Source organism: Myxocyprinus asiaticus, chromosome 38, assembly GCF_019703515.2.
Source record: "Myxocyprinus asiaticus isolate MX2 ecotype Aquarium Trade chromosome 38, UBuf_Myxa_2, whole genome shotgun sequence".
NCBI classification, from domain to species: Eukaryota; Metazoa; Chordata; class Actinopteri; order Cypriniformes; family Catostomidae; genus Myxocyprinus; species Myxocyprinus asiaticus.
The window spans coordinates 1,201,046-1,222,284 of record NC_059381.1 but is presented as its reverse complement, the minus strand read 5'-3'; the positions used below and the strand labels follow the sequence as shown (position 1 = coordinate 1,222,284).

Below are 21,239 nucleotides of genomic sequence, written 5' to 3'. Positions count from 1 at the left end.
TCCAAGTCGAGTCCAAGTCACCATTATTGTGTCCGAGTCACCAATATTGTGTCCATCCGAGTCGAGTCCAAGTCACCAGTATTGTGTCCGAGTCGAGTCCAAGTCGAGTCACCAATATTGTGTCCGAGTTGAGTCCAAGTCACCAATATTGTGTCCGAGTTGAGTCATCAATATTGTGTCCAAGTCAAGTCCAAGTCACCAATATTGTGTCCGAGTCGAGTCCAAGTGGAGTCACCAATACTGTGTCCGAGTCGAGTCCAAGTCACCAATATTGTGTCCGAGTCAAGTCCAAGTCACCAATACTGTCTCCGAGTCACCAATACTGTGTCCGTCCGAGTCGAGTCCAAGTCACCAGTATTGTGTCTGAGTCACCATTATTGTGTCCATCCGAGTCGAGTCCAAGTCACCAGTATTGTGTCCGAGTCGAGTCCAAGTCGAGTCACCAATATTGTGTCCGAGTTGAGTCCAAGTCACCAATATTGTGTCCGAGTTGAGTCATCAATATTGTGTCCAAGTGAAGTCCAAGTCACCAATATTGTGTCCGAGTCGAGTCCAAGTGGAGTCACCAATACTGTGTCCGAGTCGAGTCCAAGTCACCAATATTGTGTCCGAGTCAAGTCCAAGTCACCAATACTGTCTCCGAGTCACCAATACTGTGTCCGTCCGAGTCAAGTCCAAGTCACCAATATTGTGTCCGAGTCGAGTCCAAGTGGAGTCACCAATACTGTGTCCGAGTCGAGTCCAAGTCACCAATATTGTGTCCGAGTCAAGTCCAAGTCACCAATACTGTCTCCGAGTCACCAATACTGTGTCCGTCCGAGTCGAGTCCAAGTCACCAATATTGTGTCCGAGTCACCAATATTGTGTCTAAGTCACCAATATTGTGTCCGAGTCGAGTCTAAGTCACCAATATTGTGTCCAAGTCCTCACTGCTCAAGTCAAAATCCAAGTCACCAGTATTGTGTCCGAGTCACCAATATTGTGCCCGAGTCGAGTCCAAGTCACCAATATTGTGTCCAAGTCACCAATATTGTGTCCGAGTCTCCAATATTGTGTCCGAGTCTCCAATATTGTGTCTGAGTCACCAATATTGTGTCCGAGTTGAGTCCAAGTCACCAATATTGTGTCCATGTCACCAATATTGTGTCTGAGTCACCAATATTGTGTCCGAGTTGAGTCCAAGTCACCTATATTGTGTCCAAGTCACCAATACTGTGTCCAAGTCACCAATATTGTGTCCGAGTTGAGCCCAAGTCCTCACTGCTCAAGTCAAATTCCAAGTCACCAATAATGTGTCCGAGTGGAATCCAAGTAACCAAAATTGTTTCCCAGTCACCAATATTGTGTCCGAGCCACCAATATTGTGCCTGAGTCGAGTCCAAGTCACCAATATTGTGTCCAAGTCCTCACTGCTCAAGTCAAAGTCCAAGTCACCAATATTGTGTCCGAGTCGAGTTTAAGTCGAGTCGCCAATAACTGCATACAATTCCGAGTGCAAAAAAATTACAATTCTGTTGCCATTTTAAGTTTATTGGCACACACACACACATTCAGCCTTTCAAAGTGTATTGTACAAGAAACCATACACACAATAACAATAACACCTCTGTAGATTTTTCTTTTTCTTAATGTTACTTGAATGTTTGATATTGCTTTTAGAAACGTTAAGCACTTTTCTTCATTTGTTTCTTTGTTCTTGTTTTATTACTAACTGTTTCTTTGTCTTGAATTATTACTTGAGAACTTAATAAAATTCTATCTATCTATCTATCTATCTATCTATCTATCTATCTATCTATCTATCTATCTATCTATCTATCTATCTATCATATAGGCCTATACAATAATCAAGGCAATAAAAAATGAGATTTCTTAAAAATAACTTTCCACTGTAAACAACAGTGCTTTCTTGCCATTTTATTTGAAGTTTATTTCTTTATCTCAGGTATTTTCCTCTAGTGTTATATTATCAAAATTCATTATAATTCAGACGTTGGAGCAATTCACATGATTTGTCATGGATGGATGTTTGTCCTTTTAACAATGGGATTTCTTCACTGTTTTATCTTACATTTGTGATAAACTCGCATCACATGAGCCAGTCTGTGTCTCTATGTGAAACTGCACCTGTCATAAACACATGAACACACATCAACATGATCTTATGTTCCTGTTATAATTATAACTCGTAATAATGATTACGATTTTGTTCCACATATTTTCACATTTTCACATAGATTCTGAAAAATCCTTTATGCGTTCTAGACAAACTTGTGCAGGTAAGTTTCATCTAAAATACACGAGTAGCAGCTTGTTTATCTCAGTGAATATGTGGGTTCAGTCGCATAACGTTTCTTTAACGTTGTCAGAATGTTCTAGTCACACCAGGAAGCGACAAACGCGCAAGTGTGAAAAAGGCTCAGACGAGTTGGAGAGGAAAAAATAACGCATTCATCTTCATAACGTGTTGCTCAATATACATTGAACACTGGATAATTTGATCACGATTAATACAGTAATATTTCTGATGCACATTATTGGAAGGAAAGTATCTGCTGTGGATGTGAATGCTGAGTGTAAAACTGGACAGTTTTAAAACTGAAAGTGAAACTTTCAAGGACAGTTTGATGAAATTGCGTCTAAACTTCTTTCTGAGGAGGATTTCTCTTGTTCTGTGTGCCGTGACACACAACTCACAAAGCTGTGATCGATAATAAGGTCAGATACATACATTCTAATCATTTTGACAATACCAATATAGACATAAATATCCAACACAGTTACGACTGCGGTAAAGTTGATATTTGTTACACATTCGATCCTTCCTTTAACATTAATTGGTATGTAATCGCAAAATAGTGTCAGTTTATATAGATAACACTTTAAATCATAATAGCAAAAGTAATTCTTATGTTATTCGATAAATGTAATTGTTCCAAGTTAGGGAGCGCCACAAAAGCGAAAAACGCAAAACAGCGATCCCAGCAAGCGCAGTGCAAGTTAGGGAGCACCTCAAAAGCGAAAAACGCAAAACAGCGATCCCAGCAAGGGCAGTCCAAGTTAGGGAGCGCCTCAAAAGCGAAAAACGCAAAACAGCGATCCCAACAAGGGCAGTCCAAGTTAGGGAGCGCCTCAAAAGCGAACAACGCAAAACAGCCATCCATCAAGGGCAGTCCAAGTTAGGGAGCGCCTCAAAAGCGAAAAACGCAAAACAGCGATCCCAACAAGGGCAGTCCAAGTTAGGGAGCGCCTCAAAAGCGAAAAACGCAAAACAGCGATCCCAGCAAGGGCAGTCCAAGTTAGGGAGCGCCCAAAGCGAAAAAGGCAAACCAGCGATCCCAGCAAGGGCAGTCCAAGTTAGGGAGCGCCTCAAAAGCGAAAAACGCAAAACAGCGATCCCAGCAAGGGCAGTCCAAGTTAGGGAGCGCCTCAAAAGCGAAAATCGCAAAACAGCGATCCCAGCAAGGGCAGTCCAAGTTAGGGAGCGCCCAAGCGAAAAAGGCAAACCAGCGATCCCAGCAAGCGCAGTCCAAGTTAGGGAGCGCCTCAAAAGCGAAAATCGCAAAACAGCGATCCCAGCAAGGGCAGTCCAAGTTAGGGAGCGCCCAAGCGAAAAAGGCAAACCAGCGATCCCAGCAAGCGCAGTCCAAGTTAGGGAGCACCTCAAAAGCGAAAAACGCAAAACAGCGATCCCAGCAAGGGCAGTCCAAGTTAGGGAGCGCCTCAAAAGCGAAAAACGCAAAACAGCGATCCCAACAAGGGCAGTCCAAGTTAGGGAGCGCCTCAAAAGCGAAAAACGCAAAACAGCGATCCCAGCAAGGGCAGTCCAAGTTAGGGAGTGCCCAAAGCGAAAAACTCAAACCAGCGATCCCAGCAAGGGCAGTCCAAGTTAGGGAGCGCCTCAAAAGCGAAAAACGCAAAACAGCAATCCCAGCAAGCGCAGTCCAAGTTAGGGAGCGCCCAAAGCGAAAAAGGCAAACCAGCGATCCCAGCAAGCGCAGTCCAAGTTAGGGAGCACCTCAAAAGCGAAAAACGCAAAACAGCGATCCCAGCAAGGGCAGTCCAAGTTAGGGAGCGCCTCAAAAGCGAAAAACGCAAAACAGCGATCCCAACAAGGGCAGTCCAAGTTAGGGAGCGCCTCAAAAGCGAAAAACGCAAAACAGTGATCCCAGCAAGGGCAGTCCAAGTTAGGGAGCGCCCAAAGCGAAAAAGGCAAACCAGCGATCCCAGCAAGGGCAGTCCAAGTTAGGGAGCGCCCAAAGCGAAAAAGGCAAACCAGCGATCCCAGCAAGGGCAGTCCAAGTTAGGGAGCGCCTCAAAAGCGAAAAACGCAAAACAGCGATCCCAGCAAGGGTAGTCCAAGTTAGGGAGCGCCTCAAAAGTGAAAAACGCAAACCAGCGATCCCAACAAGGGCAGTCCAAGTTAGGGAGCGCCTCAAAAGCGAACAACGCAAAACAGCCATCCATCAAGGGCAGTCCAAGTTAGGGAGCGCCTCAAAAGCGAAAAACGCAAAACAGCGATCCCAACAAGGGCAGTCCAAGTTAGGGAGCGCCTCAAAAGCGAAAAACGCAAAACAGCGATCCCAGCAAGGGCAGTCCAAGTTAGGGAGCGCCCAAAGCGAAAAAGGCAAACCAGCGATCCCAGCAAGGGCAGTCCAAGTTAGGGAGCGCCTCAAAAGCGAAAAACGCAAAACAGCGATCCCAGCAAGGGCAGTCCAAGTTAGGGAGCGCCTCAAAAGCGAAAAACGCAAAACAGCCATCCCAACAAGGGCAGTCCAAGTTAGGGAGCGCCTCAAAAGCGAAAAATGCAAAACAGCGATCCCAACAAGGGCAGTCCAAGTTAGGGAGCTTTGATTGTAGAAATATGATTATGTGGATTTTGTATTATTTATTTTTTACATTTTCAAAGCCATATAACTTGCTGGTCATGTGACCTGATGATGTCACACCACCTGTTATATTTTCACACACATCTGACACACATCTTACATGTCCAGGAAGCTATATGGATTTGAACAGAGGTGGTGGCAGAATTTTTTCACAGGGGGGTCCGGGCAGGGTACCGTGATCAGTCTGTGGTCAGGGGGTGATGCGACTGTTATATCGTCTGTGGGGGTAATGATGTGTTATAGATTTGAATATTGTACAAATGGTGTGACATCATCAGATCACATGACCAGGCAGTTATATGGATTTGAATAAAAAATGAAAAATCATAAAAAAATGATAAAGTTATGATTCCAAAATAAAAGTCATGTAAGTTGGAAAGGTGTTGTGTATACATGTGCTATTGGAGGTCTGATATGCATCTATTTCTGTTAGCTATAAGTTAAATGCAATTTCAGTTCCATTACATTGTTATAGCATCATTACATATCCTAGGGAATAAGCCATTTATGGCTTTAAATGTTTGTTTTTTGTACCTTATATTTGTACTTAACTTGTTTGACAATATTAAGTTACATCTGGATAAAGCTACACGTTTTCATAGCTACAGAGTAATAAAAAAAAACCGCAGTACAGTTAAGATGTAAAAAGTTTTTTTTCTTACCAACATCGTGATAATGTTTTTACCCAACATAATGTTTTCAGGCTATAAATTTGTATTTTCACAGTTGTAATGACATTTTTATCACATTCGCACATGTCCTTACTTACCAAGTCCAGCCTTGACACTTGTACTTAATAACTATTCAGGGGAGACCGAGGATAGTTGTAACATCTTTAATATCTCAGTAACTGTAAAATTTGGAGTTAGAAGTTCATTTGCACAAATTTGTGTTTTCTCCAGCAGAGGTTTTATAGGTTTCAAACACCTAGTTCAAAACCCTCTTAAATTAAAATAGTTTTTGTCAAATATTTTTCTACATTCAAAGTATATGTTACATTTTTGTTATGGGTCTTGGATAAACAAACAAACAATCTAATCAAACCACAATGTCATTTATCAATAACAATATTTGTGGCCATTGTACATTTTCTTTTCCATTTCTGTTGCTTTGAATCATTTTGTGCCTCTGCTTCAATTGTTTTACTGTTTAGAAGAGCTGCACAATTCTGGATAAATTGAGAATCACAATTTTTTTTTTGCTTAGAATAAAGATCACGATTCTGATGATTCTGAAGAAAAAAAAATGCTTATGTGATTTACAAAACCTGGACATAATGGTATTAAACAAAGTAACGTGTAATTTACTAGAGGTATAAAACTTCAATCTTGCTAAATGCAAATATATAAATTTAAAATGTCTTAAGGCCACAAGAGGGCACAACGAATATATTACAAACTAAACTGCACCTTGTGATTATTGCAAAATAAATAAATGCATAAAAATAATAATTCTGTTAAAAAAGTGCATATGATTTAATCTGTTTCTCACATGTAACGAGTGGAAAAAAGCTTCATTAACAGTTTTTATGTCAATTTAGTTTTGCACTGGTAGGCAAATATGCAATAAAACACTTATTTTACTAATTAAAAAATATATATTAACAATTTAAATTAAAACAAATTCAAATTAAATTAAAGCTGTGTTTGCTTTAACATCTCGTCAAGGCAGTGCAGATTTAATCCCATCTGTTTACACTGGTAATTCATTAACAGCTGTGTTTACATTAATATTGGTGTAACAGTTCAAGGATGGGCAAGGAGGACGTGGGAACACATGCAACATGGCCACGTGCGTCTCTCTCTCTCTCGAACTGGCGCCTCCACCTCCCCTTTATCTCACTCTCCCGCTGATCAGCTGATTCAGTGCCGGCGGTGCTCCATCACGGCCCGGCCACGCTCTCCTCCTCGTCACAGATGGGTATTTTGATTAAAAACAACGCAGAGTCTCGTGCAGGAGCACTGCATTCATCACGAGACACAAGCACATGGGCAGACACACACATGTGAGCGTTGGAAAGCAGCCGGCTGTAATCAAACAGCACATGGGAAGCGAATTTAGTCAGATCTTGAACAAAAGACTTGCAAAGACATAAAAACGCATAAAAGGATCTAAAAAACCGAATTCCCCTTAAAAACACAACATATACCTGTGGTGATCTATAGCAATAAAAGATAAAGAGTTTGTGTGGATCATCATCTGTTTTCTCTTCTAAGTTACTCTTTTACTTTCATACTTAAAACACATCTTCATCTACTATCATTACTTTGGTGTTGAGACTGTAACTAATTGTGTCACTTGCTCTGAAGTGTAAAGATAAGAACAAGTTCTGTATTTCTGAAGATCACAATCTTCATTGAGTCAATTAAAATGAAATAAAATAAAACAATAAAATGATGGCAAGGTTTAGATTAAGTGTATGCATTTGAGAGAAAGAAGTTCACAGTGATGACAGAAGTTGAAATTTACCATCAAAACAATTGTTTCCATGATTTGTTCTTTCAAACTTGACACTTGTGGTTATTTTCTGTCTGTTTTGGATCTTGATGATTGCCACTTGTTGCTATTCTTTGAAATGTGATTTTAGTGTGGTTTATTTTAATGTCATGCAATTCTGTAATTATTTTTTTTATAGATGGCTACATCAGAAGATTACCGTACTATAACTCAGGAGGAGCTGGAAGAACTTAAAGAATCGATATCTACTCAGGATCTGTCATCAGCTGCTGACACCATCAAACATTTCCTCCAACAGCGAGATCGTGTAGAACTTAATATTGCTGTGACGGGGGAATCTGGTTCTGGAAAGTCCACATTTGTCAATGCTTTTAGGGGTTTGGGAGATGGAGATGAGGGTTCAGCTGAAACTGGTGTAGTGGAGACCACTAAAGAACCCAAAGCTTACAAACACCCAAAATATAAAAATGTGACATTGTGGGAGCTCCCTGGAACTGGAACACAAAACTGGAAACCTCATGAGTACTTTGAACACGTTCAGTTTGAGCGCTATGATTTTTTCATCATAATTGCTTCAGATCGTTTCAGAGAATGCCACGCTGACCTGGCCAAAGAGATCAAGAGAATGAAGAAGAATTTCTACTTTGTTCGTTCCAAGATTGACACCAGTATTGATGCTGCAATGAGGAAAAAAAGCTTTAATGAGAAAAACACACTGGACAAAATACGAGAAGACTGTGTAAACGGTTTGTTTATTCTGTTTATTACATGACAGTGTTTTGTCCAACACAGTGACTTTAGTAGAATAAATATTTCACTTTGGTAAAAAGGAGTCTTGTATGAAAACAGTCAGTAGTGTTGAAACTCCACCTTTAACTTTATACTGTGTTGAGAATAATTATCTATGCTCATGTACATTTAATAACATTAAAATGATATTACAAGCAAATATAATTGTTTCTGAGTATTATAATAATCTTTTCATAAATATATCATGATATAATGATGTATTTTTCTGTGTCTGTAGGTCTGAGAGAGGTCGGTGTAGAGGATCCTGTTGTGTTCTTGATTTCTGGTTTGTATCTCAGCAAGTATGATTTTAATTCACTGCAGGAGAGGATGGAGATTGAAGTCCCACAACACAAGAGTCATGTGCTGATGTTGGCTGTACTGAATATCACAGCAGAGATTATTGAGAGTAAAAAGAAAGCTCTAGAGAAAAACATTTCAAGAGTAGCTTTATTATCTGCTGGTGTAGCTGCACTTCCTGTTCATGGTCTTTCAGTTGTTGTGGATGTAGCTCTGATAGTAAATGAGGCACTAAAGTACAAGACTGCATTTGGTCTGGATAAAGAATCTATGAAGAGGATCAGTATAAGATCTGGGAAGAGCACTGAGTTTCTAATGAGTGTGATGAAATCAGTTGTGTGTGCAGGAATTACTGCTAGTTCAACTGTGCTTCAGCTGAGAAAAACCTCTGTTTATGCAAACGAAGAAGCTGTTGAGCGTGTTGTTAGTTTTATACCCTTTATAGGTTCTGCTGTGGCTGCAGGATTGTCTTTTGTGGCAGTTTCATACATGCTGAAGAAAGTTCTGAATGAAATAACTGAAGATGCCAGGAATGTGCAGATTGCCTCACAGAAGTAGCCAAATTTCATTCATAATTAATTGTTTTAATGTTCTACACTATTTAGGGATACTTAAGAGATTTTTTTAAATATGTTTTTACATATAATATATTTGTAATAAATGTATTATTATAACTCTAATTTCAATTTAAATAGATTTTGAATAGTAAAATCAATATACTACAGCTAATATCAGTAAAATAATCTCACAATGCTGAAATAATATAACATTATAACAACAGAACAATGTGATAAAAAGTGTTGACATTTTAATAGTTATTGTTAAGCATGCTAAAAAATATTGTGTGACTGCTTGTATTCACAGAACTGTGTTGATTTATGTTTACATGATCATATACTCCAATAATTATAGAAGAAACCTGCAAAATTCTCAATTTATAACATGGATTTAACCTGTTTGCATAAATGTTGGTCTTGACAATTAAATTTCTCTTCACTTTTCTTTTTTCTATATTTTTTTTTAACTGATAAAATAAATGATAATAACTGTAGTATAATAAATAGAACCTGACTGTATGAACTATGTTGTCTTTTCTAAGTCACAGTGTTGTTGAATTGTAACGTTTGTCTCACGGCATGCTACACAAATAAAGGAGCTCTTATTCATTGTACAGTACAAGTAAAACAATATTGTGTTTAATTACTCAAATACATAATAGCTGAAACCCATTCCTCCAGACAGAACTGGTGTAACTGAGTCAGGTTTGTAGGACTCTTTGCTCACACGCTTTTTCAGTTCTGCCCACAAATTTTCTATCGGATTGAGGTCAGGGCTTTGTGATGGCCACTCCAATACCTTGACTTTGTTGTCCTTAAGCCATTTTGCCACAACTTTGGAGGTATGCTTGGGGTCATTGTCCATTTGGAAGACCCATTTGTGACTGAGCTTTAACTTCATGGCTGATGTCTTGAGATGTTGCTTCAATATATCCACATGATTTTCCTTCCTCATGATGCCATATATTTTGTGAAGTGCACCAGTCCCTCCTGCAGCAAAGCACCCCCACAACATGATGCTGCCACTCCCACGCTTCACGGTTGGGATGGTGTTCTTTGGCTTGCAAGCCTCATCCTTTTTCCTCCAAACATAACGATGGTCATTATGGCCAAACAGTTCAATTTTTGTTTCATCAGACCAGAGGAAATTTCTCCAAAAAGTAAGATCTTTGTCCCCATGTGCACTTGCAAACTGTAGTCTGGCTTTTTTATGGCAGTTTTGGAGCAGTGGCTTCTTCCTTGCTGAGCAGCCTTTCTGGTTATGTCAATATAGGACTCGTTTTACTGTGGATATAGATACTTGTCTACCGATTTCCTTCAGCATCTTCACAAGGTCCTTTGCTGTTGTTCTGGGATTGATTTGCACTTTTCGCCCCAAACTACGTTCATCTCTAGGAGACAGAATGCATCTCCTTCCTGAGCGGTATGATTGCTGCGTAGTCCCATGGTATTTATACTTGCGTATTATTGTTTGTACAGATGAACGTGGTACCTTCAGGTGCTTGGAAATTGCTCCCAAGGATGAATCAGACTTGTGGAGGTCCACAGTTTTTTTCTGAGGTCTTAGCTGATTTCTTTTGATTTTCCCATGATGTCAAGCAAAGAGGCACTGCGTTTGAAAATAAGCCTTAAAATACAATAGGTACACCTCCAATTCAGTACACCTCCTATCAGAAGCTAATCGGCTAATTGTCTAAAGGTTTGACATCATTTTCCGGAAATTTCCAAGCTGTTTAAAGGCACAGTTAACTTAGTGTATGTAAAGTTCTGACCTACTGGAATTGTCAATTAAAAGTGAAACAATCTGACTGTAAACAATTGTTGGAAAAATTACTCATGTCATGCACAAAGCAGATGTCCTAAATGACTTGCCAAAACTATAGTTTGCTAATATTAAATCTGTTGAATTGTTAAAAAATGAGTTCCCTGTCTGTCACTCACTCGACATTGTATCGACGTAGTGACACTAGGGACACTAGGGGTTCGATCTTGAGAGTCCCAATCACCTTTGCTTAAAATAGAAAAGGCCAATGAGAATTGGCGAGTGGAATTTGCATGACGCTCTCCGCCCCGGACATATGGGTATAAAAGGAGATGGCGTGCACCACTCATTCAGATTTTTTCTTCGGAGCCGAATGCATGTGTGTTCGTCCTCTCACCATTCGCTATGCTGCTGGATTATTACTACATATATCAGTGGTCACCCTCACACGGTCGAGTGTTGTGCTTCCCGTGTGCTTCGGCAACTGAGTCTGCGGGTGCTAAAAGAGTATATTCAAAAGAGTATATTTTCTGCTAAAAGAGCTCGCACAAATGCTTGGTGTCTTTTTAAAGATGTCCTTCCGCGTTTGCGCTACTGGATGTGGCCGTTACCTCTCCCCTCCGGATACCCATGAAATCTGCCTCAAGTGCTTAGGGCTCCAGCATGCCGAGGTGGCTTTCGTGGAAGGGTCGTGTTCTCATTGCGAGAACATGCCCATGAGAACATTGCAGTCGTGGCTCACTTCTTCATGAAGCAAGGAGCCACCACGACTGCTCCCCAACCTGGTCCGTCCTGGGCTGACGCTCAGCCGGCCGGGTTGGCAAGCACCGCGGGTGATCTGGATGTGGACACGGGACCGTTTTCGCCGGCTCAGCCCCCGTGGACCTCCCATCCCCAGCAAGCTCCTTCTATCCGGAAGAGCTGTCGAGCGATACAGACGGTCCGCCTCAGGGTGGGTTTAATGTGTCGTTCGCGGCTCACAACGAGGATGAGTTTTCGGTCGCAGCATCGGAGGGTGGACTTCTGCTATCGGAAATGGAAGAATCTTCTGAGCTCCCGCCCATAGGCGGTAGAGCACAGGATGAGGCGGAAGCTGAGATGGCAGCCATACTTGCCCGGGCGGCTGTGAACATCAGGCTGAAGTGGAACCCTCCACCCTGCCCTGAGCATTCGTGGCTGGATGATTAGTTTCTGGGCTCGGAGTGCAACTCACGGCCGTGCCCCGCCCATAATGACCCTTTCTTACTGGAAGTGCACGAGGAGCTAATGAAGTCATGGAAGGCACCTTTTTAGACTACCCTCAACGGCGGAGTGGCTAAGGGGTGGCGGTTCTCCCCCTCAGGTTGATGCAAATGAGACCACTTCAGCACTGGCTACAGACTCGAGTCCTGAGGTGACCATCATGCCACAGTGCCGTCAGACTTTCAGCCCTTGGTTGGACCTGGCGTTTCTACGGGCAGGTGTTCCCCTAGAGCATGTCTCAAGGTGCATCGTGGTCACAACAGATGCCTCGTGCTTGGGCTGGGGCACCATGTGCAATGGGCAGGCAGTCTCGGGGCTCTGGATGGGGCCCCGACTCCTTTGGCACATCAACTGCTTAGAGTTGCTGGCTGGCCTCGGGGGCTGTGCAAGTATGCGTTTCCTCCGGTGAGCCTCATTGCACAGACTCTGTGCAAAGTCAGGGAGGACGAGCAGCAAGTCCTGTTCGTTGCGCCATACTGGCCCAACCAGACTTGGTTCTTGGATCTGATGCTCCTGGCAGTAGCACATCCCTGGCGCATTCCCCTGAGGCAGGACCTTCTCACTCAGGGGCAGGGCACGCTCCAGCACCCGCGGCCAGACCTCTGGAATCTCCACGTCTGGCTCCTGGACGGGATGCGGAAGACCTAGCGGGTCTTCCGCCAGCGGTGGTTAATATCACCTATACGTACCCCTCGTATATAATACCCCTCTACGAGGCGGCTGTATGCTTGAATTAGTGTCTCTTCGTGAACTGGTGTTCTTCCCGTGGGGAAGACCCACAGAGATGCGCCATCGGGTCTGTGCTGTCTTTCCTTCAGGAAGGGCTGGAGAGATGACTGTCTCCCTCTACCCTGAAAGTGTACATGGCTGCCATAGCAGCTTACCACGATACACTGGACGGGAGACCCTCACGACAGCACGACCTGATCAACAGGTTCCTCAAAGGCGCGAGGAGGTTGAATCCTCCTAGACAGCGCCTGATTCCCTCTTGGGATCTCTCTGTGGTCCTACCTGCCCTACAGAGAGCCCCCTTTGAGCCCCTGGAGCAGGCCGAGCTCAACACTTTGTCTCTGAAGATGGCCCTCCTGGTGGCGCTCACTTCCATCAAGATGGTGGGGGATCTGCAGGTGCTCTCTGTTACCAGTGAATGCCTGGAGCCCGGTTACGTGCCCAAAGTTCCCACCACTCCTTTTCGGGACCAGGTGGTGAACCTGCAAGCATTCCCTTCAGAGGAGGAAGACCCGGCCTTGTCATTGCTGTGTCCAGTTCGCGCCCTGCGCATCTATCTGGACTGCACACCAGCTTTAGATGGTCGGAGTAGCTCTTTGTCTGTTTTGGAGGACAGCAGAAGGGGAAATCTGTTTCCAAGTAGAGGCTAGCCCATTGGATTGTGGATGCCATTTCTCTCGCATATCAATCTCAGGACTTGCCGTGCCCCTTGGGAGTCCGGGCACACTCTACAAGAGGTGCTGTGTCCTCCTGGGCACTGGCAAGGGGGGCCTCTCTAGTAGACATATGCAGAGCTGCGGGTTGGGCTACACCCAATACCTTTGCATGGTTTTATAACCTACGCATAAAGCCGGTTTCGACCCGAGTGTTACGTGGTAACAGCAGGTAGACTGGGCGGCCGGATAGGTATACTGCTTGCATTGCGCCTTTCCCCTTTTTCAAAAGTGATAATGTGCGCCTTTTTGTCCACAACAGTTCCCCGTATCCAGTGAACCCCAGATGCCTCTTTAATTCTTAAGCACTGTTCGGTGACGAACTTGGCGGAGGAGTAACGGCACTAGGCCCAGTACTCATGGTATGCCCCTTTTCAGGTGAGCCCGTGTGCTCAGGCTCAGTGCTCCATGCATGGTGATTCCCCCTTGGTAATCCCGTATGATGAGTTTCCACTGTTCGGTTTCCCCTTAGGTGAACCCTGTGTTTCCCCTCACCAGAGATTTCTCTGCCTTGGCCACTGTTGCTGCGTACCCTCTCTGTAGATAGGGTCCTCCGGTGGTATCATTCCATATGTGAACTTCCCCGTTGGTAAGTCCATGTGAGGTATTCTCCACGTTAACCTCCCTGCGGTAGGATGTGGTCTCCGTAGTGCTCCCCCTCCTGGAGAGGGATGAGCACTTCCCAGCATTATTCTAGGAAGTGCTCGGCAGGAAATTGCTTGATAGAAAATCAGGAAAGGCACCACCGGTAGACTAAATGGGTAAGTGCCTCCTCCCCCTTAACGGGACTAGGGAGATGCCTTACCTAACTCGCTGGAAGGTCACAACGTGGTTGAGTGCTCGCTGCGAGGCACGCAGCAGCTTGCCTTGTCCACTCTCCCATACATGTGACACGGTTCAGCACCTGTGGCGTTTCCTATAGGAACCCCTAGTGTCACTACATCGACACAATGTCGAGTGAGTGACAGACAGGGGAAAGTCTTGGTTACTGATGTAACCTCTGTTCCCTGATGGAGGGAACGAGACATTGTGTCCCTCCTGCCGCTGCGCTGAACCGGCCGCTGACATGGCCAGGACTCTCTAATGAGTGGTGCACGCCATCTCCTTTTATACCCGTATGTCCGGGGCGGAGAGTGGCATGCAAATTCCACTCGCCAGTTCTCATTGGCCTTTTCTATTTTAAGCAAAGGTGATTGGGGTTCTCAAGATAGAACCCCTAGTGTCCCTAGTGTCACTACATCGACACAACATCTCGTTCCCTCCATCAGTAACAAAGACATTTTAATGACTTCAACCTAAGTGTATGTAAACTTTTAACTTCAACTTGTAAATGTGTACTATTATAAAACATTACTGCAAGACTCCTGAAGTCATATGAGAGCACTGTTTGAGGAACAGGCACAAATTTAAAGTGATAGTTCACCCAAAAATTTAAATTCTCTCACATTTACCCTCATGTCATCCCAGCTGTGTATGACTTTCTTTCTTCTGCAGACCACAAATGAAGATTTTTAGAAGGATATTTCAGCTCTGTAGATCCATATAACACAAGTGAGTGGTGACCAGAACTTTGAAGCTCCAAAAAGCACATATAGCCATCATAAAAGTAATCCATAAGACTCAAGTGGATTAATTAATGTCTTCTGAAGCGAAACACTAGGTGTGTGTGTAAGGAATTGATCAATAATTTGTCAATAACTTTTTTATTTTTACAAAAATGTTTCGCTTCCGGCCAGCTGTGGAATGGACGATCACAAGGGTGGAGTTCAAACTGCCTCATGCGTGATGTAAGTGTGTTGGCATGTCGATATTGTCGGATCCCTCGGCTGGTCTGAAATCAGCAGGGGAGAAACGTTCACTGCACACCCTCAATATTCTGAGTGACTCAATTGGTGTATTGATGTCCCAGTGTGCACCCATAGCTTCAGTCGCTCATGATAATTGATAGGGAATCTGTGAAAAGCAGTCTTTCCTCTTGCCATGATACCTACAGATGTAATCTAACATTTCTCAGCAGGTTGAGGCATCCAGGATAAGCACACGCAAGCACCATTTCGAAAAAGAAACAGATATAAATCTATTGCTAAACCAATTCAGCTTCTGTATAACATTCCGCCTCCTCTGTTGTAAACAACACTGTATTTTTCGTATTTCACTTTTCAGTTCTCATGTGAACTTGCCAACGCACTCACAACACCTAAGAGGCTGCGTGACCTTGACCCTCTTGAACGTGCATACCAAAGCTGGCCAGAAGCGAATATTTTTAGTAAAAAAAAAGTTTTAAATATTGATCTATTTCTTACCCACACCAAGCATACAGTTTCAGAAGACTTATTAATCCACTGGAGTCATATGAATACAAAGTCTAGTGACTGACTGAGAGTGAATTAAATCAGGTGAGGGGCACAGGAAGATATTTTGGGTTAGGGTGATGAAATGTCATGGGGATTGTTGAGAATTCAACACATAGTATATGCGGGGTAAAAATCATATATAACACACGTCAAAACTCTATGAAGCAGAATAAACATATCTTCCAGAACACTACTTTAAACAGATGGAGCACACACACCAGTACATTTGAAAATACTGTATATTACATATTGCATTTTTTAACAGAATATATTGGGACAGCTATCAGTCCTATAACGTGGCAGTCCACCTTATACGGGAAGTAAGTATTAACACCAAGTGCTCGATTTAAAAATGACCATTGAGCTATTTTATACTTTCATGTAAAATAAGCAAGTCTGCATTGCAACAGGAAATAAAAAGAATAACAGAATAAAAATAAAGTCTTGGGCCTACCTTACAGTACACAAAAGGTGCACTGTGACAGTACATTTAAATACATTACTGAAAGTGTTCCCATAAGACATTTACACCTAAAATTTAGAAGTGCAAATATGGCATATTAGAATATAACTGCCCAACTCAAAATACAAGCTTATTTGTTTACCAAAGTTTCAATAAATAAGCTTAAATTTTGAGTTAGTCAGGGGGTGCTGCTGCTCCCAAAGTATAGTAAATGTGACAATCAGAAAACGTGCGATCATGCCAACATTTCTTTTTTTAAGGAATTTCAGCTTTTAATAAGACTCATTATTTTACACCTTAAATGTAATACAAAGTAGGCACTACACCAGTACAAAGAAGAGAGACCGGCTATGCACCTGTCATTATTATATTCACAGTGCACAAACAGTCTTTTCAACAATATGTTTATTTTATGTTGCAAACATTAACTATAGTGTTATCTTACCATACTTACACTACAATAAGAGAGAAACTGCTCACGAGGTTATGCTGATCAAAGCATTTTTTTATAGTGGTATAAAAAACTCAATATGGGGCATTATTCATTTTGGTCAATACCCCCTTTTATCTTAACACACTGATTATCATGACAATTGCATTTTAAGGTGCCTCTGTTGCAGCTATTCATTTACATATAAAAAGCATTACAATCTCTAATATGAAATCATTTGATCTATTGTAACATCACATTTTTTTACAGTGCACATGATAAACTGAGCCGTATAATATGGTGTTGTTGCATCCACAACTGATATATTACTCTTACAAAAGACTTTCTTACTTTCTTACTTTTTCTTACTTTTGTTTGGAACAACTCATCGAGTGGTGTCCCCTTCCCGAAGTGCCCTTCAAGGGCGAAAAAATGCTGTTTGGAAAACGCCCGAAATAATCCTGTGACATGTTTGACTCAGGCAATAAAAGTAAAATTGTAGGTTAGCTTCATTTAATTAAAACCAACACAATCTAAACTACTTTAGATCAAATTAAAGACATTAAATATGAGATCTGTTTAAAAGAATTTCTTTGACAAAGAACAATTTATCTTTACGAAATAGCCTATTTATTTTCATTTGATTTCTGTCATATTTTTTACTGTTATTTCCTACCCTGCATTTACATTTCAAAAGTTGCAGACTACTATCGTGTCCTCAAACAAGTCACTTAAATCACTTTGGATAAAATCATCAGAGAGCAGAAAACTTTACAAACTTGTATTTGTTGCTCTCTGTTGAAGCTCTTAAAGCTCATGTACATGGAAGTAAATGGAGCACAATGTCACAGATTGTGATAAATCACAGATACATGTGTAGACTTTCAGCTCAGTTCACTTTCATTCATAAAAGACATCATCTGCTGTTTATTAATGTTCAAGTAATATGAACTCTGACCTGTGAATAGTTGCAGTGTTCAAAGTCATTTCACACGCTCATTGTGATCACACTTTATTTCCGCACAGATTAAACATTAAACATTTTCCTTCTGTCCTGGGACAAAGTTTCTGTAAGGTGGAGTCATGAAATCCCGACTCTCTTTTATGATTTAAGATTGATTATTATTTCCATTTCTTATTCGCTTTAGTTTAACAGCACTAAAGAAAGTCCAGCAGTTTGTAAAACTAAAGAACAAAATGTGATTTTCTCTTTGATTTACAGTGTGATATTGTAAAATTCTCTTTGGGATTACAGGAAGCGGTTGTTCTCCACATGTCGTAAGTCACTTGTAAATATGTTTTTAATAACACACGTCTGGATAATTAATCAATCTGTATTTTTGTGTGATTTAATGATGACTAACATGTTAATCAGCATGTTTATATATTTACATATGGGAGACCGGGGCTAGTTGTCCCATGAGCAGAAGGGTTGTTAACTCAGTAACGAGAAGATTTGGGGTCAAAAGTCCAATTCCACAAATGTGTTTTCTTTAACAGTGATTTTGCATGTTAGTTTCAGACAGTGACATCAAAACCCCTTTAAATTAGAATAATTCAGTATTTTATCCATATGTTACATGATTTTGTCATTTTTGCTGTTAATTGAATTATTTTGGTGTCTTAATTGATTTGCCATAAAATAGCCTATAATACATTTTAAATGTTGAAAATGACTATATTGGCTATAAATACAAACACACACGTGTATTTCATATTTCAAACAAAGCAATTATTTGAAAATAAGTGACAAATGGCAAATATCCATTGTGACAAATGTATCTAAAAGGCCTCACTAAAGGGCTAATCGTTATCTTAATGAACCGTTTTATCCTGATATGTAATAATAATGGAGAAATATACTTTAACACACGATCAGTTTAATCTATTAATAAACAGAGTCGGCTATAAGAGGATTGTTCCATTATTTCACACTTCTGACTGGTGACACGCTTCAGATTTATAGTGTCTTTAGTGAAACTGACTTTCCCAAAAAAATCACCAACCCAAATATTGACTGGGATAAAGTGTGACAACTAGCCCCGCTCTGCTCTATACAACTGATGCATGTGTCTGAATGTCTTGGTTGAATTTTGGCAGGTCAACAGACATTAAACTGGTTTTATCTGCTTTCTAAATATTCTTTGAAAGCATTCAAATGTCTTACAGCACTGAAAAGTGTGTTTTCCATGTTTTGGAGATTCTGTAGAGACGAAGATGATGATGATGATGATGTGTGACAGATCAAATCTGGATCATCAGAAGAAGAACAATCATGAGAACAAAGAGAAACACTCACAATCTAATGAATCAAAAGAGAAAAGATCAATGAAACTCGTTCATCAGGAAAGCAAAGAGCATAGTCCAAACTGTGTGTTTTATTATCATTGATCTTTAGAGTCATTTCTATATATTTCATATTCTTTCAGAAAATTCCTGCTTTGACCTTTTATTTCTGTTTTTAATTTCCAGTCTCTCCTGATCCAGACAGATCTACAGAAAGAGAGATGAACGGATCATAAACAGACTCTAAATGAAAGAAACTGATTAATCAAGATGAAGCACAAATGTGACGGCCAATCATTGAAGAAAAAATCATGAAAACACAAACTGCACTGAGAAGATACAACAGCACAAACACACTCTGTAGAAATGGACTGAATTGAACATTTTCATATGGTCGGCTGTCGATCTCAAGGGCTGAAGGTTAAAGTTCAAACCCAGGAGACTGCACTGATCAAGACACTGAACTCTGAAGATGACCGATGTAAATATGTACTATAAATCCATTTCTAAAATCAAAATCATCTGCTTATAAACACACAAATCTACATTGGATCTACAGTTCATTTGATGAAAATACTTTAAACTTCAGCGTATAGTCCTGACAGATATTTCATATGTAACAGTAAAACCATTCATCTTCTTCACAGGAGCTGGTAACTGCCTAGCAACCAAATGAGCTCACCATAGCAACAAAGTAGAAAAACACATCTATCTATCTATCTATCTATCTATCTATCTATCTGTCTGTCTGTCTGTCTGTCTGTCTGTCTGTCTGTCTGTCTATCTGTCGGTCTGTCTGTTGGTCTGTCTGTCGGTCTATCTGTCTGTCTATCTGTTGGTCTGTCTGTCTGTCTGTCTGTCTGTCTATCTGTTGGTCTGTCGGTCTGTCTATCTGTCTGTCTGTCTATCTGTCGGTCTGTCTGTCTGTCTATCTGTCTGTCTGTCAGTCTGTCTGTCTGTCTGTCTATCTGTCTGTCTGTCTGTTGGTCTATCTGTCTGTCTGTCTGTCTATCTGTCGGTCCGTCTGTCTGTCTGTCTGTCTATCTGTCGGTCTGTCTGTCTGTCTGTCGGTCTATCTGTCGGTCTGTCTGTCTGTCTGTCGGTCTATCTGTCTGTCTGTCTGTCTATCTGTCGGTCTATCTGTCTGTCTGTCTATCTGTTGGTCTGTCTGTCTGTCTGTCTGCCGGTCTATCTGTCTGTCTATCTGTCTGTCTGTCAGTCTGTCTGTCTGTCTATCTGTCTGTCTGTCTATCTGTCTGTCTGTCTGTCTGTCTCTCTGTCTGTTTGTCTATCTATCTAAAGTTTGTCCTGATGAACTTCTTTAGTTATGGTTCAGTATTTCTCTGTAATGTTGAACAGTGTTAGCAATGTTACTTATAACATTCTTTCAGTCCTGGAACTCAAAACATTTTCTGATGCCCCCCAAAAATGTATATTTAAGTAATTAAATTAATATCATAAACAACTAGTGGCTTAAACAACTAATGGCTTAAACTAACGACTATAGTCAACTAGGAAAATCTTTGTTTGGGGGCAGTCCTAATGATTTCACATGCGGTTGTCATGTAAACAATACTATAGTCAAAATGTGTCACATCCTTCAAAATCTTCCATTACTGCAGGAAATCACCTTGTTATGACTTGTGAATAAAAGATGTTAATTGTTTTGCTACAGTGTCCCAGAAGTGTCTTTAGTTCAACTGGAGTCACAGGTTTGTTTTAGTGTTTTTCAGGCCTGTTGATGAGGAGCAACACTGAACATTATTGAACACCCCTGATTGAACTCATCAGTTCATTAGTAGAGACTCCATCAGCTGAGATGAGTGTCAGATATCTATTTTTGGAATAGCATACTAACATACTCTTTCTATTTCTGCAGTACAGAGGATAGTGTACTGCCATGAATGATGGACTTAAAACAGACTTTTAGAAACACTAGATGTAAAAGAATGAGTTGATCTGATGTATAACGCCACCTACTGTGTGACTACAGACACTACACCCATAATTACAGAACAGGAAAGTGTCAAATCTGCACAAAAGCCCAAAACATGCAAACTGAGATATGAATGAAAGCTCCCAATGAAGTGATCAAAGAGATCATAAAAAACATACATTCAGGACAAAATCATGTTGTTATAAATTGACATTTTACACCAAATAAAATACATTTTATATGATTATATATATATATAGCATTGCTAAAATTCCATTGAAAATGCATTTTGAGTCTCTTTATGCAGAGTTGGAGCAGTTGTACAATATAAA

At 41.1% G+C, this 21,239-nt stretch overlaps 2 protein-coding genes across 2 annotated transcripts in view; both read left to right on the top strand.

The window, feature by feature from the left end:
* The window catches only part of LOC127429087 (guanine nucleotide exchange factor subunit RIC1-like), a 259,906-nt gene that overhangs the window by 122,303 nt on the left and 116,364 nt on the right, over positions 1–21,239 (top strand). The gene's annotated exons all lie outside the window — the stretch shown is intronic.
* Positions 2,392–9,511, top strand: LOC127429092 (interferon-inducible GTPase 5-like). Its single transcript, XM_051677888.1, has 3 exons — positions 2,392–2,718; positions 7,525–8,092; positions 8,374–9,511. The coding sequence occupies exons 2-3, from the start codon at positions 7,525–7,527 to the stop codon at positions 8,991–8,993; spliced, it is 1,188 nt and encodes a 395-aa protein (XP_051533848.1). The 5' UTR covers positions 2,392–2,718; the 3' UTR covers positions 8,994–9,511.